The sequence below is a fragment of the Lolium rigidum genome, chromosome 7, assembly GCF_022539505.1.
Source record: "Lolium rigidum isolate FL_2022 chromosome 7, APGP_CSIRO_Lrig_0.1, whole genome shotgun sequence".
Classification (NCBI taxonomy): Eukaryota; Viridiplantae; Streptophyta; class Magnoliopsida; order Poales; family Poaceae; genus Lolium; species Lolium rigidum.
In genome coordinates this window covers 199,017,560-199,041,764 of record NC_061514.1, presented here as the reverse complement: position 1 = coordinate 199,041,764, position 24,205 = coordinate 199,017,560, and the positions used below count along the sequence as shown (strand labels likewise).

Sequence of the window (24,205 nt, the reverse complement as noted above, 5' to 3'; positions counted from 1 at the left end):
CAAGCATTGAGGAGAAAATTTTATTTTATGATTACAATATGCCTCCTATATATGATGATAGCCACTTTGTTGAATTTGCTCCCACTACAACTAATAAAATTGATTATGCTTACGTGGAGAGTAATAATTTTATGCATGAGACTCATGATAAGAATGCTTTATGTGATAGTTATATTGTTGAGTTTGCTCATGATACTACTGAAAGTTATTATGAGAGAGGAAAATATGGTCGTGGAAATTTTCATGTTACTAAAACACCTCTCTATGTGCTGAAATTTTTGAAGCTACACTTGTTCTATCTTCCTATGCTTGTTACTTTGCTCCTCATGAACTTGTTTATTTACAAGATTCCTTTTCATAGGAAGCATGTTAGGTTTAAATTTGTTTTGAATTTGCCACTTGATGCTCTCTTTTGCTTCAAATACTATTTCTTGCGAGTGCATCATTAAAACTGCTGAGCCCATCTTAATGGCTATAAAGAAAGAACTTCTTGGGAGATAACCCATGTGTTTATTTTGCTACAGTATTTTTGTTTTATATTTGAGTCTTGGAAGTTGTTTACTACTATAGCAACCTCTCCTTATCTTAGTTTTATGTTTTGTTGTGCCAAGTAAAGTCTTTGATAGTAAAGTAAGTACTAGATTTGGATTATCATGCGAGTTCCAGCATTTCTTTGTCTGTCACGAATCTGGGTCTATCTCCCTGTAGGTAGCTCAAAAAATTAAGCCAATTTACGTGCATGATCCTCAGATATGTACGCAACTTTCATTTAATTTGGGCATTTTCATTTGAGCAAGTCTGGTGGGAGTGGTGTTTTGGAACATGGGAGCATATGCTCCCTATATTTTAAAATGCATCTTACACATATTTTAAATTTAAAAAAAGTTGAAACAAAAAATTCGCACATACATATTCATGTACTACGCGCTCACAAAGTCGTTTCATAAAAAATGAACTTATCATGTGACGTGTGTAAAAAAGATAAAATTCAGTGCTTAAAACAATGCTTTTCACCGGATAAGTTTTATCTTTTTTACATAGGTCACAAAAAATATTATTTTTTCGTGAAACTTGACGCACACACATATATTATAGAGATGTACATGTAGAATTTTTTTCAAAAATTTTCCACACTTTGAAATATGTTTTGTTGGTAGAGGGAGCATGTGCACCCGGGAGCCGAATTGAATTTCCGCAAGTCTGGTGGCCTAATAAAATCCATCTTTACGGACTGTTCTGTTTTGACAGATTCTGCCTTTTGTTTCACATTGCCTCTTTTGCTATGTTGGATTTGATCCATTAATGTCCAGTAGCTTTATAAAATGTCCAGAAGTGTTAAGAATGATTGTGTCACCTCTGAACATGTTAATTTTTATTATGCACTAACCCTCTAATGAGTTGTTTCGAGTTTGGTGTGGAGGAAGTTTTCAAGGATCAAGAGAGGAGTATGATGCAATATGATCAAGGAGAGTGAAAGCTCTAAGCTTGGGGATGCCCCGGTGGTTCACCCCTGCATATTATAAGAAGACTCGAAGCTGTCTAAGCTTGGGGATGCCCAAGGCATCTCCTTCTTCATCGACAACATTATCGGGTTCCTCCCCGAAACTATATTTTTATTCCGTCACATCTTATGCACTTTGCTTGGAGCGTCGGTTTGTTTTTGTTTTTGTTTTGTTTGAATAAAATGGATCCTAGCATTCACTTTGTGGGAGAGAGACACGCTCTGTCTGTAGCATATGGACAAGTATGTCCTTAGGCTCTACTCATAGTATTCATGGCGAAGTTTCTTCTTCGTTAAATTGTTATATGGTTGGAATTGGAAAATACTACATGTAGTAATTCTAAAATGTCTTGAATAATTTGATACTTGGCAATTGTTGTGCTCATGTTTAAGCTCTTGCATCATATACTTTGCACCCATTAATGAAGAAACACTTAGAGCTTGCTAATTTGGTTTGCATATTTGGTTTCTCTAGAGTCTAGATAACATCTAGTATTGAGTTTTGAACAACAAGGAAGACGGTGTGGAGTCTTATAATGTTTACAATATGTATTTTATGTGAGTTTTGCTGCACCGTTCATCCTTGTGTTTGTTTCAAATAACCTTGCTAGCCTAAACCTTGTATCGAGAGGGAATACTTCTCATGCATCCAAAATCCTTGAGCCAACCACTATGCCATTTGTGTCCACCATACCTACCTACTACATGGTATTTCTCCGCCATTCCAAAGTAAATTGCTTGAGTGCTACCTTTAAAATTCCATCATTCACCTTTGCAATATATAGCTCATGGGACAAATAGCTTAAAAACTATTGTGGTATTGAATATGTACTTATGCACTTTATCTCTTATTAAGTTGCTTGTTGTGCGATAACCATGCTTCGGGGACGCCATCAACTATTCTTTGTTGAATATCATGTGAGTTGCTATGCATGTCCGTCTTGTCCGAAGTAAGAGAGATCTACCACCTTAATGGTTGGAGCATGCATATTGTTAGAGAAGAACATTGGGCCGCTAACTAAAGCCATGAATCATGGTGGAAGTTTCAGTTTTGGACATATATCCTCAATCTCATATGAGAATAATAATTGTTGTCACATGCTTATGCATTAAAGAGGAGTCCATTATCTGTTGTCCATGTTGTCCCGGTATGGATGTCTAAGTTGAGAATAATCAAAAGCGAGAAATCCAAAATGCGAGCTTTCAACTTAGACCTTTGTACGAGCGGCATGGAGGTACCCCATTGTGACACTTGGTTAAAACATGTGCATTGCAAAGATCCGGTAGTCCAAGCTAATTAGGACAAGGTGCGGGCACTATTAGTATACTATGCATGAGGCTTGCAACTTGTAAGATATAATTTACATAACTCATATGCTTTATTACTACCGTTGACAAAATTGTTTCATGTTTCCAAAATAAAAGCTCTAGCACAAATATAGCAATCGATGCTTTCCTCTTTGAAGGACCATTCTCTTTACTTTTATGTTGAGTCAGTTCACCTATCTCTCTCCACCTCAAGAAGCAAACACTTGTGTGAACTCGTGCATTGATTCCTACATACTTGCATATTGTACTTGTTATATTACTCTATGTTGACAATTATCCATGAGATATACATGTTACAAGTTGAAAGCAACCGCTGAAACTTAATCTTCCTTTGTGTTGCTTCAATACCTTTACTTTGATTTATTGCTCTATGAGTTAACTCTTATGCAAGACTTATTGATGCTTGTCTTGAAGTACTATTCATGAAAAGTCTTTGCTTTATGATTCACTTGTTTACTCATGTAATTACCATTGTTTTGATCGCTGCATTCATTACATATGTTTACAAATAGTATGATCAAGGTTATGATGGCATGTCACTTCAGAAATTATCTTTGTTATCGTTTTACCTGCTCGGGACGAGCAGAACTAAGCTTGGGGATGCTGATACGTCTCCGACATATCGATAATTTCTTATGTTCCATGCCATATTATTGATGATACCTACATGTTTTATGCACACTTTATGTCATATTCGTGCATTTTCTGGAACTAACCTATTAACAAGATGCCGAAGTACCGATTGTCTGTTTTCTGCTGTTTTTGGTTTCAGAAATCCTAGTAACGAAATATTCTCGGAATTGGACGAAATCAAGTCCCAGGGTCCTATTTTGCCACGAACCTTCCAGAAGACCGAAGAGCATACGAAGTGGAGCCACGAGGGGCCACCACCATAGGGCGGCGCGGCCCAGGGCTTGGCCGCGCCGACCTGTGGCGTGGGGCCCTCGTCAGCCCTCCGACTCTGCCCTTCCGCCTACTTATAGCCTCCGTCGCGAAACACGTGATGCGAAAAACCACGATACGGAAAACCTTCCAGAGACGCCGCTGCCGCCAATCCCATCTCGGAGGATTCTGGAGATCTCCTCCGGCACCCTGCCGGAGAGGGGATTCATCTCCCGGAGGACTCTACACCGCCATGGTCGCCTCCGGAGTGATGATTGAGTAGTTCACCCCTGGACTATGGGTCCATAGCAGTAGCTAGATGGTTGTCTTCTCCTCATTGTGCTTCATTGTTGGATCTTGTGAGCTGCCTAACATGATCAAGATCATCTATCTGTAATACTCTATGTTGTGTTTGTCGGGATCCGATGGATAGAGAATACCATGTTATGTTAATTATCAAGTTATTTCATATGTGTTGTTTATGATCTTGCATGCTCTCCGTTATTAGTAGAGGCTCTGGCCAAGTTTTTGCTCTTAACTCCAAGAGGGAGTATTTATGCTCGATAGTGGGTTCATGCCCGCATTGACACTGGGACAATGGATGAAAGTTCTAAGGTTGTGTTGTGTCTGTTGCCACTAGGGACAAAACATTGGCGCTATGTCCGAGGATGTAGTTGTTGATTACATTACGCACCATACTTAATGCAATTGTCTGTTGCTTTGCAACTTAATACTGGAGGGGGTTCGGATGATAACCTGAAGGTGGACTTTTTAGGCATAGATGCAGTTGGATGGTGGTCTATGTACTTTGTCGTAATGCCCAATTAAATCTCACTATATTTATCATGACATGTATGTGCATTGTTATGCCCTCTCTATTTGTCAATTGCCCGACTGTAATTTGTTCACCCAACATGCTTTTATCTTATGGGAGAGACACCTCTAGTGAACTGTGGACCCCGGTCCATTCTTTTACTGAAATACAAATCTGCTGCAATACTTGTTTTTACTGTTTTCTTGCAAACAATCATTTTCCACACAATACGGTTAATCCTTTGTTACAACAAGCCGGTGAGATTGACAACCTCACTGTTTCGTTGGGGCAAAGTACTTTGGTTGTGTTGTGCAGGTTCCACGTTGGCGCCGGAATCCCTGGTGTTCCGCCGCACTACATCCCGCCGCCATCAACCTTCAACGTGCTTCTTGGCTCCTCCTGGTTCGATAAACCTTGGTTTCTTTCTGAGGGAAAACTTGCTGCTGTGCGCATCATACCTTCCTCTTGGGGTTCCCAACGAACGTGTGAGTTACACGCCATCACGGCCCAATGTTCTTCTCTAACAATATGCATGCTCCAACCATTAAGGTGGTAGATCTCTCTTACTTCAGACAAGACGGACATGCATAGCAACTCACATGATATTCAACAAAGAATAGTTGATGGCGTCCCCGTAAGCATGGTTATCGCACAACAAGCAACTTAATAAGAGATAAAGTGCATAAGTACATATTCAATACCACAATAGTTTTTAAGCTATTTGTCCCATGAGCTATATATTGCAAAGGTGAATGATGGAATTTTAAAGGTAGCACTCAAGCAATTTACTTTGGAATGGCGGATAAATACCATGTAGTAGGTAGGTATGGTGGACACAAATGGCATAGTGGTTGGCTCAAAGATTTTGGATGCATGAGAAGTATTCCTCTCGATACAAGGTTTAGGATAGCAAGGTTATTTGAAACAAACACAAGGATGAACGGTGCAGCAAAACTCACATAAAAGACATATTGTAAACATTATAAGACTCTACAGACGTCTTCCTTGTTGTTCAAAACTCAATACTAGATATTATCTAGACTCTAGAGAAACCAAATATGCAAACCAAATTAGCAAGCTCTAAGTATTTCTTCATTAATGGGTGCAAAGTATATGATGCAAGAGCTTAAACATGAGCACAACAATTGCCAAGTATCAAATTATCCAAGACATTTTAGAGTTACTACATGTAGCATTTTCCAATTCCAACCATATAACAATTTAACGAAGAAGAAACTTCGCCATGAATACTATGAGTAGAGCCTAAGGACATACTTGTCCATATGCTACAGCGGAGCGTGTCTCTCTCCCACAAAGTGAATGCTAGGATCCATTTTATTCAAACAAAACAAAAACAAAAACAAACCGACGCTCCAAGCAAAGTGCATAAGATGTGACGGAATAAAAATATAGTTTCAGGGGAGGAACCCGATAATGTTGTCGATGAAGAAGGGGATGCCTTGGGCATCCCCAAGCTTAGACGCTTGAGTCTTCTTAGAATATGCAGGGGTGAACCACCGGGGCATCCCCAAGCTTAGAGTTTTCACTCTCCTTGATCATATTGTATCATACTCCTCTCTTGATTCTTGAAAACTTCCTCCACACCAAACTCGAAACAACTCATTAGAGGGTTAGTGCACAATAAAAATTAACATGTTCAGAGGTGACACAATCATTCTTAACACTTCTGGACATTGCATAAAGCTACTGGACATTAATGGATCAAAGAAATTCATCCAACATAGCAAAAGAGGCAATGCGAAATAAAAGGCAGAATCTGTCAAAACAGAACAGTCCGTAAAGATGGATTTTATTAGGGCACCAGACTTGCTCAAATGAAAATTCCCAAATTGAATGAAAGTTGAGTACATATCTGAGGATCACTCACGTAAATTGGCTTAATTTTTTGAGTTACCTGCAGAGAATTAGACCCAGATTTGTGACAGCAAAGAAAACTATTTCTGCGCAGTAATCCAAATCTAGTATTTACTTTACTATCAAAGACTTTACTTGGCACAAAAAAACATAAAACTAAGATAAGGAGAGGTTTCTACAGTAGTAAACAACTTCCAAGACTCAAATTCAAAATAAAAATACTGTATTAAAAACATGGGTTGTCTCCCATAAGCGCTTTTCTTTAACGCCTTTCAGCTAGGCGCAGAAAGTGTATCTCAAGTGTTATCAAAGGGTGGTGCATCTACAGCGGGGTTTGGAGTTTTCTCAACCATGCATAGTATATTGGATACATAAGTTTCAGCGTCTCCCTTTTCATTAGTCTTGGGCTTGCTACTCTCATCGAACAAATTTTCAGGAACAAGCCAAGCATAGTTATTTTCTAGTGCATCATTCATAGCTAGGAGTTTACATGGTATTGGTGCTTTGATCTCCCCACCATCATTAATATTATTAGTGTACCTTATTCTATCCATGTCCATTTTTTCAAGAAGACCAACAAAATTAGTATGAGAACCAAGCATATTAAATTTACCAAAGACCTTTCTAGCCTCTCTTGCTAGACCACCAAATTCTCTAAGAAGGGTTTCTAAAACAAAATTTTTCTTTTCCCCCTCTTCCATATCACCGAGTGTAAGAAACATGTGTTGGATTATAGGATTGAGATTAACAAATTTAGTTTCCAACATGCGAACTAAAGCAGCAGCAGCAATTTCATAAGTAGGAGCAAGTTCTACCAAGTGTTTATCTTCAAAATCTTCAACGGTACTAACATGACTGAAAAATTCTTCTATATTGTTTCTCCCAATTATAGACCCACGTCCTACCGGTATGTCTTTTTTGGTAAAATTAAAAGGAAACATGATGAAATAAGTAAAGTAAATGCAAGTATAATTTTTTTGTGTTTTTGATATAGCAAACAAGACAGTAAATAAAGTAAAGCTATCAACTAATTTTTTTGTGTTTTGATATAATGCAGCAAACAAAGTAGTAAATAAAATAAAGCAAGACAAAAACAAAGTAAAGAGATTGAGAAGTGGAGACTCCCTTGCAGCGTGTCTTGATCTCCCGGCAACGGCGCCGTAAAATATGCTTGATGGCGTGTAATTCACACGTTCGTTGGGAACCCCAAGAGGAAGGTATGATGCGCACAGCAGCAAGTTTTCCCTCGTAAAGAAACCAAGGTTTATCGAACCAGAAGGAGCCAAGAAGCACGTTGAAGGTTGATGGCGGCGGAATGTAGTGCGGCGCAACACCGGAGATTCCGGCGCCAACGTGGAACCCGCACAACACAACCAAAGTACTTTGCCCCAACGAAACAAGTGAGGTTGTCAATCTCACCGGCTTGCTGTAACAAAGGATTAACCGTATTGTGTGGAAGATGATTGTTTGCAAGAAAATAGTAAAAACAAGTATTGCAGCAGATTTGTATTTCAGTATAAAAGAATGAACCGGGGTCCACAGTTCACTAGAGGTGTCTCTCCCATAAGATAAAAGCATGTTGGGTGAACAAATTACAGTCGGGCAATTGACAAATAGAGAGGGCATAACAATGCACATACATGTCATGATAAGTACAAGTGAGATTTAATTGGGCATTACGACAAAGTACATAGACCGCCATCCAACCGCATCTATGCCTAAAAAGTCCACCTTCAGCTTATCATCCGAACCCCTTCCAGTATTAAGTTGCAAAGCAACAGTACAATTGCATTAAGTATGGTGCGTAATGTAATCAACAACTACATCCTTAGACATAGCATCAATGTTTTATCCCTAGTGGCAACAAGACAACACAACCTTAGAACCTTCACATCACTGTCCCGGTATCAATGTAGGCATGAACCCACTATCGAGCATAAATACTCCCTCTTGGAGTTACTAGCATCAACTTGGCCAGAGCCTCTACTAATAACGGAGAGCATGCAAGATCATAAACAACACATAGGTAATAACTTGCTAATTAACATAAGATGGTATTCTCTATCCATCGGATCCCGACAAACACAACATATAGAATTACAGATAGATGATCTTGATCATGTTAGGCAGCTCACAAGATCCAACAATGAAGCACAATGAGGAGAAGACAACCATCTAGCTACCGCTATGGACCCATAGTCCTGGGGTGAACTACTCACTCATCACTCCGGAGGCGACCATGGCGGTGAAGAGTCCTCCGGAGATGAATCCCCTCTCCGGCAGGGTGCCGGAGGAGATCTCCGGAATCCCCCGAGATGGGATTGGCGGCGGCGGCGTCTCGGCAAGGTTTTCCGTATCGTGGTTCTTCGCATCGGGGGTTTCGCGACGGAGGCTATAAGTAGGCGGAAGGGCGTAGTCGGAGGGCCGACGAGGGGCCCACACCATAGGGCGGCGCGGGCCCCCTCCGGCCGTGCGGCCCTATGGTGGCGGCGCCTCGTCGCCCCACTTCGTATCCCTTTCGGTCTTCCGGAAGTTTCGTGGCAAAATAGGACCCCGGGCGTTGATTTCGTCCAATTCCGAGAATATTTCGTTACTAGGATTTCGAAACCAAAAACAGCAGAAAACAACGAATGGCTATTCGGCATCTTGTTAATAGGTTAGTTCCAGAAAATGCACTAATATGACATAAAGTGTGCATAAAACATGTAGATATCATCAATAATGTGGCATGGAACATAAGAAATTATCGATACGTCGGAGACGTATCATTGCTTCGATGCCTTTACTTTGAACTTATTGCTTTATGAGTTAACTCTTATGCAAGACTTTTGATACTCGTCTTGAAGGTATTATTCATGAAAAGTTTTGCTATATGTTATCTATTTGTTAGCAACTATAGATCATTGCCTTGAGTCACTTTATTCATTTCATATGCTTTGTAATAGTATGATCAAGGTTATGTAAGTAGCATGTCACTACAAAAATTATTCTTTTTATCGTTTACCCGCTCGGGACGAGCAGGAACTAAGCTTGGGGATGCTGATACGTCCCCGACGTATCCATAATTTCTATCGTTCCATGCTTGTTTTATGACAATACTTACATGTTTTGCTTGCACTTTATGATGATTTCATGCATTTTCCGAAACTAACCTATTAACAAGATGCCACAGTGCCGCTTCTCGTTTCTCGCTCGTTTTTGGTTCCGGAAAGGCTGTTCGGGCAATATTCTCGGAATTCGATGAAACGAAGACCAAACCTCCTATTTTTCCCGGAAGCATCCAGAACACCGAAGAAGAGTCGGAGATGGGCCAGAGGGCCACCAGACCATAAGGCGGCGCGGCCTGGCCTGGGCCCGCGCCGGCCTATGGTGTGGCGCCCCCAGGTGCCCCCCTGCGCCGCCTCTTCGCCTATAAAATCCCTTTCGACCTAAAAACGCAAGACGACTTGACGAAACTCCAGAAAGACTCCAGGGGCGCCGCCGCCATCGCGAAACTCCAATTCGGGGGACATAACTCTCTGTTCCGGCACCCTACCGGGGCGGGGAAGTGCCCCCGGAAGCCATCTCCATCAACGCCATCGCCTCCATCATGCTCTGTGAGTAGTTCCCCCATGGACTACGGGTTCTAGCTATAGCTAGTTGGTATCATCTCTCCCATGTACTTCAATACAATGATCTCATGAGCTGCCTTACATGATTGAGATTCATCTGACGTAATCGGTGTTGTGTTTGTCGGGATCCGATGGATTGTTACATTATGATTGTCTATCTACAAAGTTTATGAAGTTATTGTTGCTGCAATCTTGTTATGCTTAATGCTTGTCACTAGGGCCCGAGTGGCATGATCTTAGATTTGAGCTCTATACTTATTGCTTAGATTGTATCTACAAGTTGTATGCACATGTCACTGTCCGGAACCAATGGTCCCGAATTGACAGAAATTGGGACAACCGGAGGGGATGGTAGTGATGTGAGGATCACATGTTTTCACGGAGTGTTAATGCTTTGCTCCGGTGCTCTATTAAAAGGAGTACCTTAATATCCAGTAGATTCCCTAGAGGCCCGGCTGCCACCGACTGGTAGGACAAAAGATGTTGTGCAAGTTTCTCATTACGAGCACGTATGACTATATATGGAAAACATGCCTACATGATTAATGATCTTGATATTCTGTCTTAATGCTATTTCAATCCTATCAATTGCCCGACTGTAATTTTTTCACCCAACGCTTGTTACTGGAGAGTTGCCACTAGTGTAGATAGCTGGGAACCCCGGTCCATCTTTCATCATTATATACTCGTTCTACATGTCATTGGAAGTAGTATCAACTATTTTCTGGTGCCATTGCTCTCATATTGCTATTACTGCTGCTGTGTTATTGTTACTACTGCTCTCATATTACTGCTACCTTCACATCACCCCTGTTGCTAGTGCTTTTCCAGGTGCAGCTGAATTGACAACTCAGTTGTTAAGGCTTATAAGTATTCTTTACCTCCCCTTGTGTCGAATCAATAAATTTGGGTTTTACTTCCCTCGAAGACTGCCGCGATCCCCTATACTTGTGGGTTATCACCAATCTATGTGGATACTATGTTTGTGAGAGGATCCGGGGATACACCACTGAGCGGAAGCCGTCTGAGAACAACATCAAGAGGAATTATCTCCGGAAGACGCTTAGTCCAGAAGCTCGCTTCCGACCACTTCAAGAGGAACTAGCTGGATGGTTCGCGAGGGAAGTCATCGATCCTAGAGGAGAACACTATGTAGAGGACGTAGAACTTCATATGCACTAAATTATGTATGGAAACTTGTTCAAAATTGTATATGGTCATCCGATATTGAATATATATTGTATATTCCTCTTGAATTCTTTTTGGTTCTAATTTCAAATTTGTTTGAAATTGTACATTCATATGCATGTATGTAGTACCGTAGAATATGTGAAACTCCTTCAAAATTAAAACCCAAAAGAAATAAAACAATACAAATTAAAAAGAAACCAGGTTTAGGGGGGGGGGCTAAAACCCTAAACCTGCGGCGGCCTTTAGTCGCGGTTGGCCGAGAGAACCGCGACTAAAGGTCCTCCGCCCCGACGGACTCGTCGGCGGCCACGTGGACGTGCCTTTAGTCGTGGTTCGTAAGGAACCGCGACTAAAGGGGGGCCTTTAGTCGCGCTTAATTGGTCGCGGTTGCGCAACCACGACCAATGGCAGTTGCGAACCGCGACCGAAGCCCTTTTTTCTACCAGTGATTTCCCATACTTTACCACCAACAGAATAATATCATTTCTGCATAACTATAGCAATCATATTAAGCAAGCACCCTCACAGGTTGGGGGATGTTAACCTGTCGCCTGAACCAGATGAATTTATGTGGAATTTACATGTAGATGGCTCTTTCTCGGTAAAATCTTTATACAGCGTCATACTTCATTCTGATTTACCGGTTGATAATAATAAGAAAATTTGGAAGATGAAGATACCATTAAAAATAAAAATATTTGGATGGTATCTTCGTCGAGGAGTCATCCTCACCAAAGACAATCTTGTTAAGCGGAATTGGCACGGAAGTACTCGATGTGTTTTTTATTGTCATGATGAAACTATTAAACCCCCCTTCTTCCGGTGTCAGTTTGCGAGATCTATTTGGTCTGTCATCCAAGTAGCGTCTACCTTGTATCCTCCCACTAGTGTGGCCAATGTTTTTGGTAATTGGCTTCATGGAATAGATTCAAGGTTCAAGTTGCTTCTTAGGGTGGGGGTGCTAGCAGTTATCTGGGCGCTTTGGCTGAGTAGAAATGATAAGATTTTTAATGATAAAAATTCCTCCTTGTTGCAGGTCATCTACATATGTACAGGGATTCTTTGTTCATGGTTACCTCTTCAGCGCATGGAGAACCGAGACCTATTTACGGAGGTCTGTACACGGTTGGAGGCTACGGCGATGGATACTTTTTGCCTACATGGGTGGCAGCATAATCTACGGATTGAAGCCCCACCCACACCTTAGGCGTTATATGATTCATCGTTCCGATATGTATTTCGCCTAGATATTTTTAAGTTTGGCATCTTTTTTGGACTTGAGACTCATAAACAGCTGTGTGCATCCTGGTTATGCAGAGGCCGGATGTAATTGCTTTCCTAAAAAGTAATAAAGCATCCTTTATCAAAAAAAAAAGAAGCAAGCACCCTCACCCTAATGAGAAATATATATTTCTGATCTACTCCACGTAACCGGTTACCAAATAGTTACCAAATATATTTGCAACATCGCTAACACTATATGACCGCTACAGGTTAGAAGCCACCTGGATGATGCACCATATAGTATGGCGACTTATACAACATACACTAAAAAAATAACTGCTTAACTGTTTAACCGTGGTGACAAAAACTAAACTTTAAGATCTCATGCTAGTTTCATTTTGCACGATTATCTTTGGTAAGGATTACACCTTTGTGAAGGTGTCATACAAATATTTTAATTTTCCGCTGCACTTTCATTTGCATGATTTTTTTGTTATTAATGAATGGACGAGTGCTTAATATAAACCAATAATTTACAATTCTCATATAGATTTTAGCAAAATTTGCTGATCCCTTGCAACAATTGAACCATTGCCAACCCCCTAGAATCGTGTTTCATGTTGCAAGCTTGAGACCACGTAAACCACACATGGAAGTCACATTTCGTGGAGATTTCCATAAAGATAGCTTTTGTCTCAGGAGAGTTTGTGAGACCTCGTCAGAAGCTTGACCAACTATTTACCTAGTAAGTATGGTTGTGTATTCAACCTGACGGTCATGAAGACCAAGCCCCGACCCCCCCCCCCCCCACCCCCCTCTCGATCTTTTGGATGGCAAACCCGTCTAGGATACCCGATATTTTTTGTCACTATCTCCTTGACAAAAAAAACTTGATCGGGAAGAATCTAATCTATGCATAAGTTATTTTATCAATTTAAAGAATTATGCCATGCATTACTATTATTTTGTAAAAAAATAATGAGTACCAATCTTCCACTAACATAAACGTAGCTTTGCTTTATAGGTGCCCAGTCTTTTATAGAGGCTCCATTTCACATGTTTCCACTCAACATTTGTTAGTTCCTGATAGTAAATCGTAATACCTAGATGTCTAATTCGAAACTAGCCTGGCTCACAGCCAAATAATTTTCCATATTTAACGACCGCGACCTTGGCCTTCATTCTTATGAAAATTAATTTTCAGCTCTGAAAGTTGCTCTGACAATATTATGCATAAGGAAGATAGATAATTCACCATCCACTAGATATAGAACCACTCCCTCACCTTTGGCATCAACATTTTTTCGAAATGGAGGGAGAGCCCAAGTCTTTGCATCGAAAAGGTGCATACGTTTTTTTTTTGTTGATTAATTTGACAAAGGTCACACAAAGATTATATATCAAGAAAAACATTTAAGCCACCACGCAACACTTACATACCCGACAACGAGTGAAGATCATTGCCAATATGATCTTATTCCCTGAAAATAATGTAAGCCTCTCATCAACTAGGGACCGCAAAACATCGATACCCCGAGACATCCACTAAACGAAATGTGGGCACTTATGCAGGCTAGTAGACTCTTAGAGAGCACCTTATACACACTCCGCAGTTTTCACCGCCATTAACCAATAGTTAATTTTTAGAGTAGAGATTCGCATGGTCCTCACCAGCCTGCCAGTTAATCACCACCCAGCACGCGTCCATCATCACGTGTCCGCTGCCGAGGCTCCGCTGCTCGACGCAATCTAAGCTCATCGTTTTTAACGCGAAAGAAAATATACACCGTTCTACGATGCCCCCGAGAGGCTGAACGGCACCACGCACCACATCGCCCGATCCGAGCAGTCTGGACAAGAACACAAGAGGTGTAACAACGAGTGCCTTCAACAAGATTCTACGCATAATTTCAAAAAAAAAAAAAACAAGATTCTACGCATACGTGTCTCTCTAAGTGCTTCTCATTAGATAGCTCGGGTTAGACCAAATTCTGAATCAAGTTGTCGCCGGGTGCTGACATCGAAGCTTTTGGTCCCTGCTGGAGTCCCCGGTTGTAACTTTTCTGCCACTTTTTCTTAGTTTGGCGGGTTACGAAGCCCTTCGCAGGATGGCCTCCACGTCCGCGTACGTACTTGCTACCTCGCTCCACGTTGAAGGGTAGCTCACGGCCGGGGAAGCCGGTCGCGACGTGGGCACCGTCGCAGCCACCGCCCAGCTCCTCACGGGTTGGCTTACCGGCGCAGAGCACGGGCTTATAAATTGCGCGCGCTCACTCGCCACAAATACATCAGCAACACTCAACGACACAAACAGCAAGGTGATTCTGGGAGGATATAAAGCTAGGTGATTCTCCGGACTAAAATTTAACTTTCATAAAAGCGAGATATATTGTTTTGGAAGAGCAAAGGAAAAACAAAATGATTACAGACACAAATTTGGTGTGATATTGGGGCTTTACCATTTAAATACTTGGGAATACCTATTCATTATAGAAGGTTGCTAAATAAGGAATGGAAACCAGTTGAGGATAGATTTGAACGCAAATTGGGTTGCTGGGCAGGGAAGTTGCTCTCATATGGAGACCGACTAGTGTTAATTAACTCCGTTCTTAGTAGTTTGCCAATGTTCCTCCTATCCTTTTTCTTAATACCCAAAGGGGTGAGGAAAAGACTAGATTTTTATCGATCACATTTTTTTTGGCAAAGTGATCAGAAAAAGAGGAAGTATCGGCTAACTAAATGGAATATTATTTGTAGACCAAAGGACTAAGGAGGTTTGGGTATTGAGGTTTTAGATATTAAGAACAAGTGTTTGATTAGCAAATGGGTATTTAAATTACTCAATGAAGAAGGAGTGTGGCAGGAGCTGCTACCTAACAAGTATCTTAATAATAAAACTCTTTTGGAGGTTCAGACTAATGCAAATGACTCACCCTTTTAGAAGGGTGTAATGTCTGTCAAAAATGATTTCTTCCAACGAGGTTTATTTGTCATTGGTGATGGACGAAAAACTAGATTTTGGGAAGATACTTGGTTAGGAACACGGCCTCTAGCTGATCAGTATGCTTCATTATATAACATTACTAGAAATAAGAATGTTACAGTAGCTGAGATTATGGGTACTGTACCACTGAATATTAATTTCAGAAGGACATTGACTCATGAAAAATGGACGGATTGGCTAAATTTGCTACAGCACCTAATGGAGGTGCAAATTTCGGAGGAGCCAGACAAATTCATTTGGCGACTTACTGCAAATGGAAGATTTTCAGTAAAATCGCTTTATGTTGATTTCATGAATGATCATACTGTTTTCCTCAAAAAATAAATATGACGGCTAAAGGTTCCACTAAAGATCCGGATTTTTATGTGGTTCTTAAATAAAAAAGTTTTACTCACTAAGGATAATTTGGCGAAAAGGAATTGAACGGGTTCAAAGAAATGTGCTTTTTGTTCTGCTGATGAATCCACTGAGCATCTTTTTATTAAGTGCCCCTTTGCAAGACTAATTTTGAGAGTTGTTCATTTTAGTTTCAACATTTCACCGCCCGCGAATATTAAGAACTTATTTGGTAAGTGGCTTAATGGGATAGATAAGAAAACTAAAGCGCGAATTTGTGTAGGAGTTTGTGCTTTATTATGGGCAATCTGGAATTGTCGTAATGACATTGTTTTTAACAGAGCGGAATGTGTCTTCTTTTTGCAGGTTATCCACAAGGCTACTTATTGGATTCACATGTGGTCGTACCTGCAGCCGGAGGACCAGCGTATACCTATGGAGTCTGGATGCACTCGACTGATGGCGGTCGTTCGGGCTATTTTCAGTTAGGGTGGTTGGCAGCGTGCTGATAGGATACACTATACATAGGTGCTATGTTTGTATCGTTCTTCTGTTGGCTTATCTTTGTGAGCACCTTATGTGATCATTGAGGTGGCGTTTGTAAGACTTTTAAGACTGATACAGTTCAACTGAATTAATAAAGGCTGTGTGCATCTATTTGATGCAGAGGCCGGGTAATACCCATTTCTAAAAAAAAAACTAGGTGACATACCCCTCTCCCATCAATATATATCCAAAACTAGAATCTAAAAGGGAATCAAAATGCTTAATGTGTTTGGGAAGGAAAGCTGCTTATAAGTCCTCCTCTTCTCTCGCCAATAGAGTTATAGTCCAGTGTTCTTAAAGCAACATACTAGGCAGTTTAGAAAGAATAAAAAAGATTGGTCACCTTAGGGGGAACTTACGAGTTTGAATTGTTTTAGTTAGAAGGATACCCATGCTCAATGGAGGGAACACAAACTTTATCCTGTTTTGGTCGTTACAATCTAGTGGTTGACGTCCTTGCAAAGCGTATTGCTTCTTTATCTAATTTTGATCGTATACTTTTTTACTTTCTAGCAATTATGTAAAGCCTCGTGTAAGCTATTTTAGAACTGAAGTCTTGTAGCGACGGTCAGATCCTCAATAATGAACTCAATGGGATCTTCCACCATAGTATGTTTTCTCCTGGCCCTCAATCCAAAAGGTTGGCGTTGCACTTGATACTTCGATAGCTTTGATCCTCTCTTGCACGATACTTCCCAAAAAAGAAGACCTAAGTTCATGATGCCTCACATGGCCTGGTATCCCCCAACTCTACTCAAGGTGGTTAAGAAACAAGGCATTCAATTCCAATAAATTGAGAGCGGCGGTGACTACCTGACGAACCTGAACTAAAAGACGGGGCAGTAAACTGACGTCACATAGTGCATAGTCTTAACACAGTTTTATCATCACAAAATCTAATTTAGACATGTCACATGTGCCTAGATCAATGCTCTATTTGGCAACTCTAATAGTACTGTTTCCTAAGAAGAACCGAGTGTACATGTATGCAAGAAATCTGTCAACTCTTGCTGATATCATCAATAATAATTGCTTAATCTAAAAAATCACATGAATAGCGTGTCGACGAGGACATCAAAACAATATCTCTCATGCACAAGTTGAGATACGACACGGCAGCAGTCATTAAAAAATTGAGCTTGAGAGAAGACTCCCCTTGTATTTTGATTCTTGCTTGTGTTAATTTGTATCTTTTGCATTGAACAAAATATTTATAAATTTGAAGATGTACCGAAAGTTTAAAGTTCTGCTTATGGGAAAAATATAATTTTTCCAAGCTATTTCAACCAAATTTTAGAGATATTTTGACGAACTTTGCACTGTGTTTACATTTGGTCTGAAATTTCGGGACCCAATATATCTAGCTCCACGCACGAAGTCGTCATGTTTCCTGTAAATATTTTTTGCTTTTGATCTCTGCTACTGAACATACTTAAAACACATATATGAAAACTTAACTTGGTTTCGCACCGAAATAGTGACAAGCAGGTTTACGTAGCATCAACCTACTGACAACCAGGTGGCATCTATTGAACTAGAGCAAAATACACTTTACATGTTTTTTAATGTTCAAAAAGAGACTTATGTGGCATAAAATACTCCCTCCGTTCTCTTTTACTCCCTCCTTCACAGTTTATTAGGCGCGCGCGTACCCCTAGGTCATCAATTTAACCTATATAATTTAAATTATATAATACAAAAATTATATCATTAGAAAATAGAACATCTGAACTTTCTAACGATATACTCCCTTCGTTCCTTTTTAATTGACCCAGATTTAGTACAAACTTGTACTAAATCCGAGTCAATTAAAAAAGAACAGAGGGAGTAATTTTTATAACATATAACTAATGCTAACTTGATCAAATTTGCGACCTAGGGGTTCGCGCGTGCCTTATAAACTGTGAGAGAGGGAGTAGTCTACATTCTACAAAAAATCAGACAAATTAATAGTGCATTTATTAGTATTACTTAAATTGGTAAACGTCTAATTCAATCTACATTGGAAATATTGACATCCAATACATAAAGGAGGGACACTTTGTTTTCCGTATTCTTGTTGACTAAAAGCTAAAATGTAGAGTATCTCAGAACAAATTTTAGGCCTAGAATGCAAAGTATTTCATAACAGAGGGAGTACACTTTAAAGTAAAACAAACCAAATGTATACTTATATGGTATTAATCACAATAAGCAACATACTAACAACTAATGTTTAGGAACATAACTAGACATGTGGTTAACTATGCCCGATTAAAAGAAAAATATATATTTGTTAAGAATGTAAAATGCTATAAAAATCTAGAGAAGTATAGAAGCTTAGTACAAATTGTATTTACTTTGATTTCCTCAGGCTTCATATTTTCCTTGGATTATTCATGTCTCTCCCGTATTTCCACTATTGGGCTCGGCTAGTTCACCACCGCGACCAATGGCATGCATGCACATGGACATGTCAAGCAACAATGCTACCTGCTCAGCGGTTAGATTGCTGAATCGGTTTAGCGTGAGCCACCTGATAAACTCGGAGATCTCTTCCTTTCGCATGTCCTCCTCCTACGTATCCATGACGTGCAGGAGGTGAATTGGGTGCACGAGGCGTGCCACCGGTAGCTGCTCGGTGCAAACGACGCCTTGAAGTTCTATATATGGTGAAACGACGGTTGCGCATGGTGAACACAAAATGACAGATGTCAAAACTGTATTTGCAATGTTTTCACTGTTGTTTAACATTATTGCATTTACCGGCATGCATTCTCCATTCGCGTTTTTTTTTTCTTGACTGCCATGTGCCTTTATTCAGTTTCGGGTCCTAATGTATCCTTAAATTGGATTAAAATCCAAAACCTTTTTTGATGTATTTGGCCAAAATTTCAACCAAATTATTTTTCTTGGACACCATCATTCTGATGAGCAGAGACATGGAGGAGATATTTAAGCCATAGTGATGCTACTTAATCGTCATCTTGTTGCTTAACTGCAAGTTTTCTTTGTGATTTAAATGACTATCTACATCTAACAAATTATCATACCGAGTCAGATCAGAAGGCATTCCATTAATCGTAAAGATCATAAACACCAAGTTCACCTTAATTAATGATATCACACTTAGTTATCATATACTTTGTCACTTTGGCTACAAATCTCCTTGTCAGTGACATACCGACAACAAATTGAACTTGTAAGAAGATATCAACAACAATGTACTCAGAAAAATATATTCTAACAAAGCTTAAGGCGCCATCTAGAACAAAGGAAAAGTGTAGGGATTTTGGGGGATAGGATTTCTATAAAAAAAATCATATGGTGGCGTCTGGAACAAAGGAATATGAATCTAAAAAAATTCTGAAATTTCTATGGAAAACTAACATGTCTCACATCATGTTTTGATCTCCTTCTATCAACAATTCTTATGTTTTTGTTGTGTGTGATATCCAAATGTCGTTTTTCAACTTTTCCTATGGTTTTGGTTTCTGTTTGAATTTAAGGTACAAGACGTCTCATGCATATTCTGCATTTTTTTATTCTATGCTTTAAGTTCCTGCGTTTCAAACGGGGACTAGGAAGGCCATCAAAACAATCATAGTCTAAACACGAGGTTTACAAATTAGGAAAACCGATGGTACAATTAGCACCGTGGCTAGTGGCTACAGTTAGCATGATTTTGATCTGTTAGCTGAATATCCAAAATGCTGCACTAGTCTTAGACATTGACGAATGGCGCGCCCGTGATAAACTCGGTGGCAGCGAGCGCGACGAGTCCAAGCATGGCGAAGCGGCCGTTCCAGAGCTCGGCGTCGGCGCTCCAGATGCCGCTGGACTTGCTCTCGACAGTCTGGCCCTGCAGCAGCGGGATCATCGACGCCACCGAGAACAGCGCCGCGGTTGTCAGGAACCAGCTTAACCCGGCGCCACTGCCAGCCTGGTCGAGGAGCCCGCCACCGCGCGCAGCCTCCACGGAGAGCGCCGCCACGAAGCCCACCATGGCAAGCCGGCCGTTGATGCGTTCGGGCGCCGGGCCGCTGAAGGCGAGCGCGTCCCACACCGAGGGGTTAGCCTTGGGCTTGGGTGCTGCCGGCGTCGGGGTCGGGGTCGGGCTTGAGATTGGGGCTGGTGAGGAGGTCGATGTGCTCGCCATCTCCTTGGAAGGATCCATTTCCGGCTGCAGATACATACACAGTTAATTTCACGTAGAGAGAGGAGAATATTTTACGACCGACACGCAAGGGAAGGGACTTGAGCTCACCTTGGTCTGGGCCCTGACAACGAGGGCACGCCGGCGCGGCGCTAGGGACGACCGGGCTGCCGAGCGCCCGACAACGGCGGCGCCGGTGAAGGAGCTCAAGGCCACCATGGTTGCCATTACTTGCAGAAGCAGGAAGCTGCAGGAAGTGGCTAGATTGATCAAACACTTGGTTCGCAGTGGTTAGCTATAATGGTGTGTTTCCATAGACCGATCAGTGTGCGTTTATATAGGGCGCGGCGGCGCGCGCCCCGGCAGTACTGAGGAGGTGGCCGGTAACCATGGCGGTGGCGGTGGCCACGTCGGCGAGCAATCCCAGCCGTGAACATTTAGGAGCCGGGTCACGACGTGGACGTCCAGGGCACCATGCAGAGGCGCTCCGGAGCTCGCCAAATAATGGCAGAAAAGGTGGCACAAGTGGACTCCACGGACGGCGGAAGACTCCAGAAAGTACGCAGCCACAACACAGGTGCAGCACGAGGAGTCCAGCAGAGGATAGGGTATTTGTCCCGCTGTCGATTTATGGCTTGGTTCGTAGCACGAAATACCGAGAAGCTTGCTGGGAGACACGCAGGCCTGCGTTGAGCCGCTGAGATCGCGTTTGGTAGTCTGCATTCAATTCCTGCACCACTGTATTAGTGAGAAAGTATCGGAAGAAATCCTCATCTCATTTCAGATGAGCTCCGGTGCAAAAAAAAAATGCTTTATTTGTTGGCCTGCATCGCACCGTTAGAGACTCAAATGCATTTCGTTGCGTTGCTCTGTATCAGCCTGCAAACCTGAACGGATACAACTTACAAACTTACAGGCGCGGCCAGGGGCGGGCGACTCGGGCGTGGCCCGGCGCGGGCGGGGGCGCCGCGGCCGGGCGGCGGTGAGGCGCGGAGCAGGCCAGTGGAGGCGGGCGCTGCCGGGCGTGGCCAGGCACGGGGTGGCCCGGGCGTGGTGCGGGAGCGGCCGTGCATGACCATGCGGTGCAGGGCGTGGTGCGGGAGCGGCCGTGCATGACCATGCGGTGCAGGGCGGGGCGCGGCCGTGCATGGCCAGGGCGAGGCCGGCAAGGGCGCGGACCGGCGATGGGACGTGGTGGAGCTCCTTTGTGGCCAACACCATGTCCATGGTGAAGCTCCTCAGTGGCGTGGCGGAGCTCGTGCTCGTCACGGAGTCCATGACCGTCGTCGAGGAGCTCTTCCCGTACAGCCAGGGCGGGCTGCAACGGCGGCGCGGTGCCGTGGCGGAGCTCCTCCGTGGCGTGGCCGTCGCGGATTCCATGGCCATCGTCGAGGAGCTCTCCCCGTTGAGCCATGGAGAGGCTACTAGAAACACACGTTCAGCTTTTGCATCGCGGGGCCAAAGTTTGCATTAGTGGAGTCAAGGTTTCGTCTCGCTAGACCTGGCCCCGGAGAAACTGTCATTCCGGGCGTTCCTCCAGGGCCTGTCCCGGGGTGCTTTGAGAACCGTGCGATGCAACAACGCGGCTCGGCCCAAGCATCCAAACGGACCTAAAATTGCTGGCCCGATGCGAGCCACGGAGCATGCAGCCTATCAAACGCACCGTGATTGAATTCGCACGGCGGCTTTGTTCAAGGGGAGACGATGAGAAGGTTTTACCATGTTTCTCTCAACAGCTTTTCTTTTACAATTCATTTCCGGTGTTTTATTTGACCTATTTATAGGGAATTGTCTTTAACAATTATACAAAATAAAATCTAAAAGAAAATGCAAATCTTCGAGATTTTTAAAGTTTTCTTTTTACATAACATAATTTTGTACTTTTCTGAAAGCAGTCCTAGAAAAATAACATGCATAGACATCAAACCACATACGTGTAATATATAGCAACATTATTGTAGCCCTTGACACCATGGAGAGGCACCCCGGACCTTGCCAAAAAGTGACATGACAGGTGCCACAAACCTACAAAGTGAACTTCAGGAAGGGCGGAAGGCTCCAGAAAGTGCACAGCTCGCCGAAGAATACTCCAGATACTCGTGCCGTGGCCACCAGCTCGTCGGTGAAGACAATGGGCAGGAGGACAGCACGCCAGCACAGGAGGTGTTGTTCTCCTGGTGTACTCTACTCCCTCCTTTTTGAGGTGGTTTATACTTTTCATTGCTATTCTACTACTTCTATTCATTGTTACAAATTTATTTAAAATTATTTTTTTACTGTATAGATACATCATTTTATGAACCGAGGGAGTATTATCTTTTGTTTGTGGTGAAAAAACGTCACATTCCACTCTATAAGGTTAGCCTTCATGTTTGCTTGCAGATTCATTCTGCTAGTCTATATCTCTCTAGCTAAGTAAAGTTTAATCAAACTTTTAGACAAAACCATCAAGAACTATGATATTATACTGATATCATATGAAAATATAAATTCATGATGTATCTAATAATGTTGATTTTAGATTATATATGTCAATTTTTTTAAAAAAAAGGTTAAACTATGTGGTTTGATTTTTGAACAAACTTTGTATCCTTTTCAATTGTAACGGACATCATGGGACCGTTTCCGCCGCTACCCATATCCCCTTGTCGCCATCAACAAATTTACTAAGTGGCCCAAAGTAGAACCAACAGGAAGCTCTGAAGTTTATCAAAGTATAGTTTGTGTGGATTTGGTGTCTCAAACCGCATTATCACTGACGTAACACTAGTTTGATTTACGTTTGATTCAGGGCTGGGTTTGTGGCGAGACATAAAGCGAAGTGATTGCAGAGACACACATGCCTGCCAACAAACATTGGTTGAATTTGAGCCTGGGCATTGTTTCAGGTTATTTTTACTGTTCTAGAGAGCCTAACTCGTTTGTACTCCAACAAGTTGTTAACAATATTAGTAGTAACTCATATGGCAGATATCAGCGAAGCAACCGTCATAATTAGTACAAAATTGATATCATATTAGATGCAAAACATAGCATAGTTCATACAAGGTAGAAAACTGATGAGTGCAATTATGACACATATGTAAGAATACAAAATACTCATATTGCTACCCATCTCATGCTTCATCTAGCTACAACTATGCATATTTTGCGTGATTACTAGTTCTCATTCGTTTTCATATGATTATTGCACAACTATTAGTTTTTATTAGGTTTATTACTTTTCCTTGTTTTACTTGTGTGAAGGTGTTATGGATGATTATGGATATAGCAAGGCAAAAGGATCAAAGAGAGGGCAATATGTAGAAGCTGCAGGTACCATACTTAGCCATATGAGATGTGGAAAAGTCAGTTTTCCATCATATAATGTTAATATCTAAGTCCGTGGAGTTGCAGCTCTCGTCCATACGAGTCCAACGAGCCTAAGAACACCAAAATCAGAGTTTATATGAAACAATCGTGGCCAAAACACCGAAGCAAAACATAGGTTTTCATGACCGTCGGTACGGGTGCGGTACGGCCGTACCGCGGGTCAGTAGGCACGAAAACGCCCACCAAAGCGTGTCTTCACAGTTTTTGTTCATGTTTGTTCCTAGACCTTACTTAGGTCATAGGCAACGTAGGGGGGCTATTGGGGACCTCCTAGGACTATACAAAGAGGGGAGGAGTCAAGGGAGAAGGCATCCTCTCCACATACCTCCACGATGGAGCCCTGCCGCCTTGTCAGCTCCATAGCCGCTGCCTCCAAAAGATATCT

At 41.9% G+C, this 24,205-nt stretch overlaps 1 protein-coding gene across 1 annotated transcript; it reads right to left on the bottom strand.

Moving 5' to 3' along the window:
- Positions 1-20,016: 20,016 nt before the first annotated feature.
- Positions 20,017-20,727, bottom strand: LOC124677389 (high molecular mass early light-inducible protein HV58, chloroplastic-like). Its single transcript, XM_047213375.1, has 2 exons — positions 20,560-20,727; positions 20,017-20,475 (listed from the first exon to the last, which is right to left on the bottom strand). The coding sequence occupies exons 1-2, from the start codon at positions 20,674-20,676 to the stop codon at positions 20,017-20,019; spliced, it is 576 nt and encodes a 191-aa protein (XP_047069331.1). The 5' UTR covers positions 20,677-20,727.
- Between the last annotated feature and the right edge of the window lie 3,478 nt (positions 20,728-24,205).

Coding starts and splice junctions, on each gene's coding strand:
- LOC124677389 (XM_047213375.1), bottom strand. CDS start 20,676: ATGGCAACCATGGTGGCCTTGAGCTCCTTCACCGGCGCCGCCGTTGTC. Junction 20,476..20,559: donor TTGTCAGGGCCCAGACCAAG/GTGAGCTCAAGT, acceptor ATGTATCTGCAG/CCGGAAATGGATCCTTCCAA.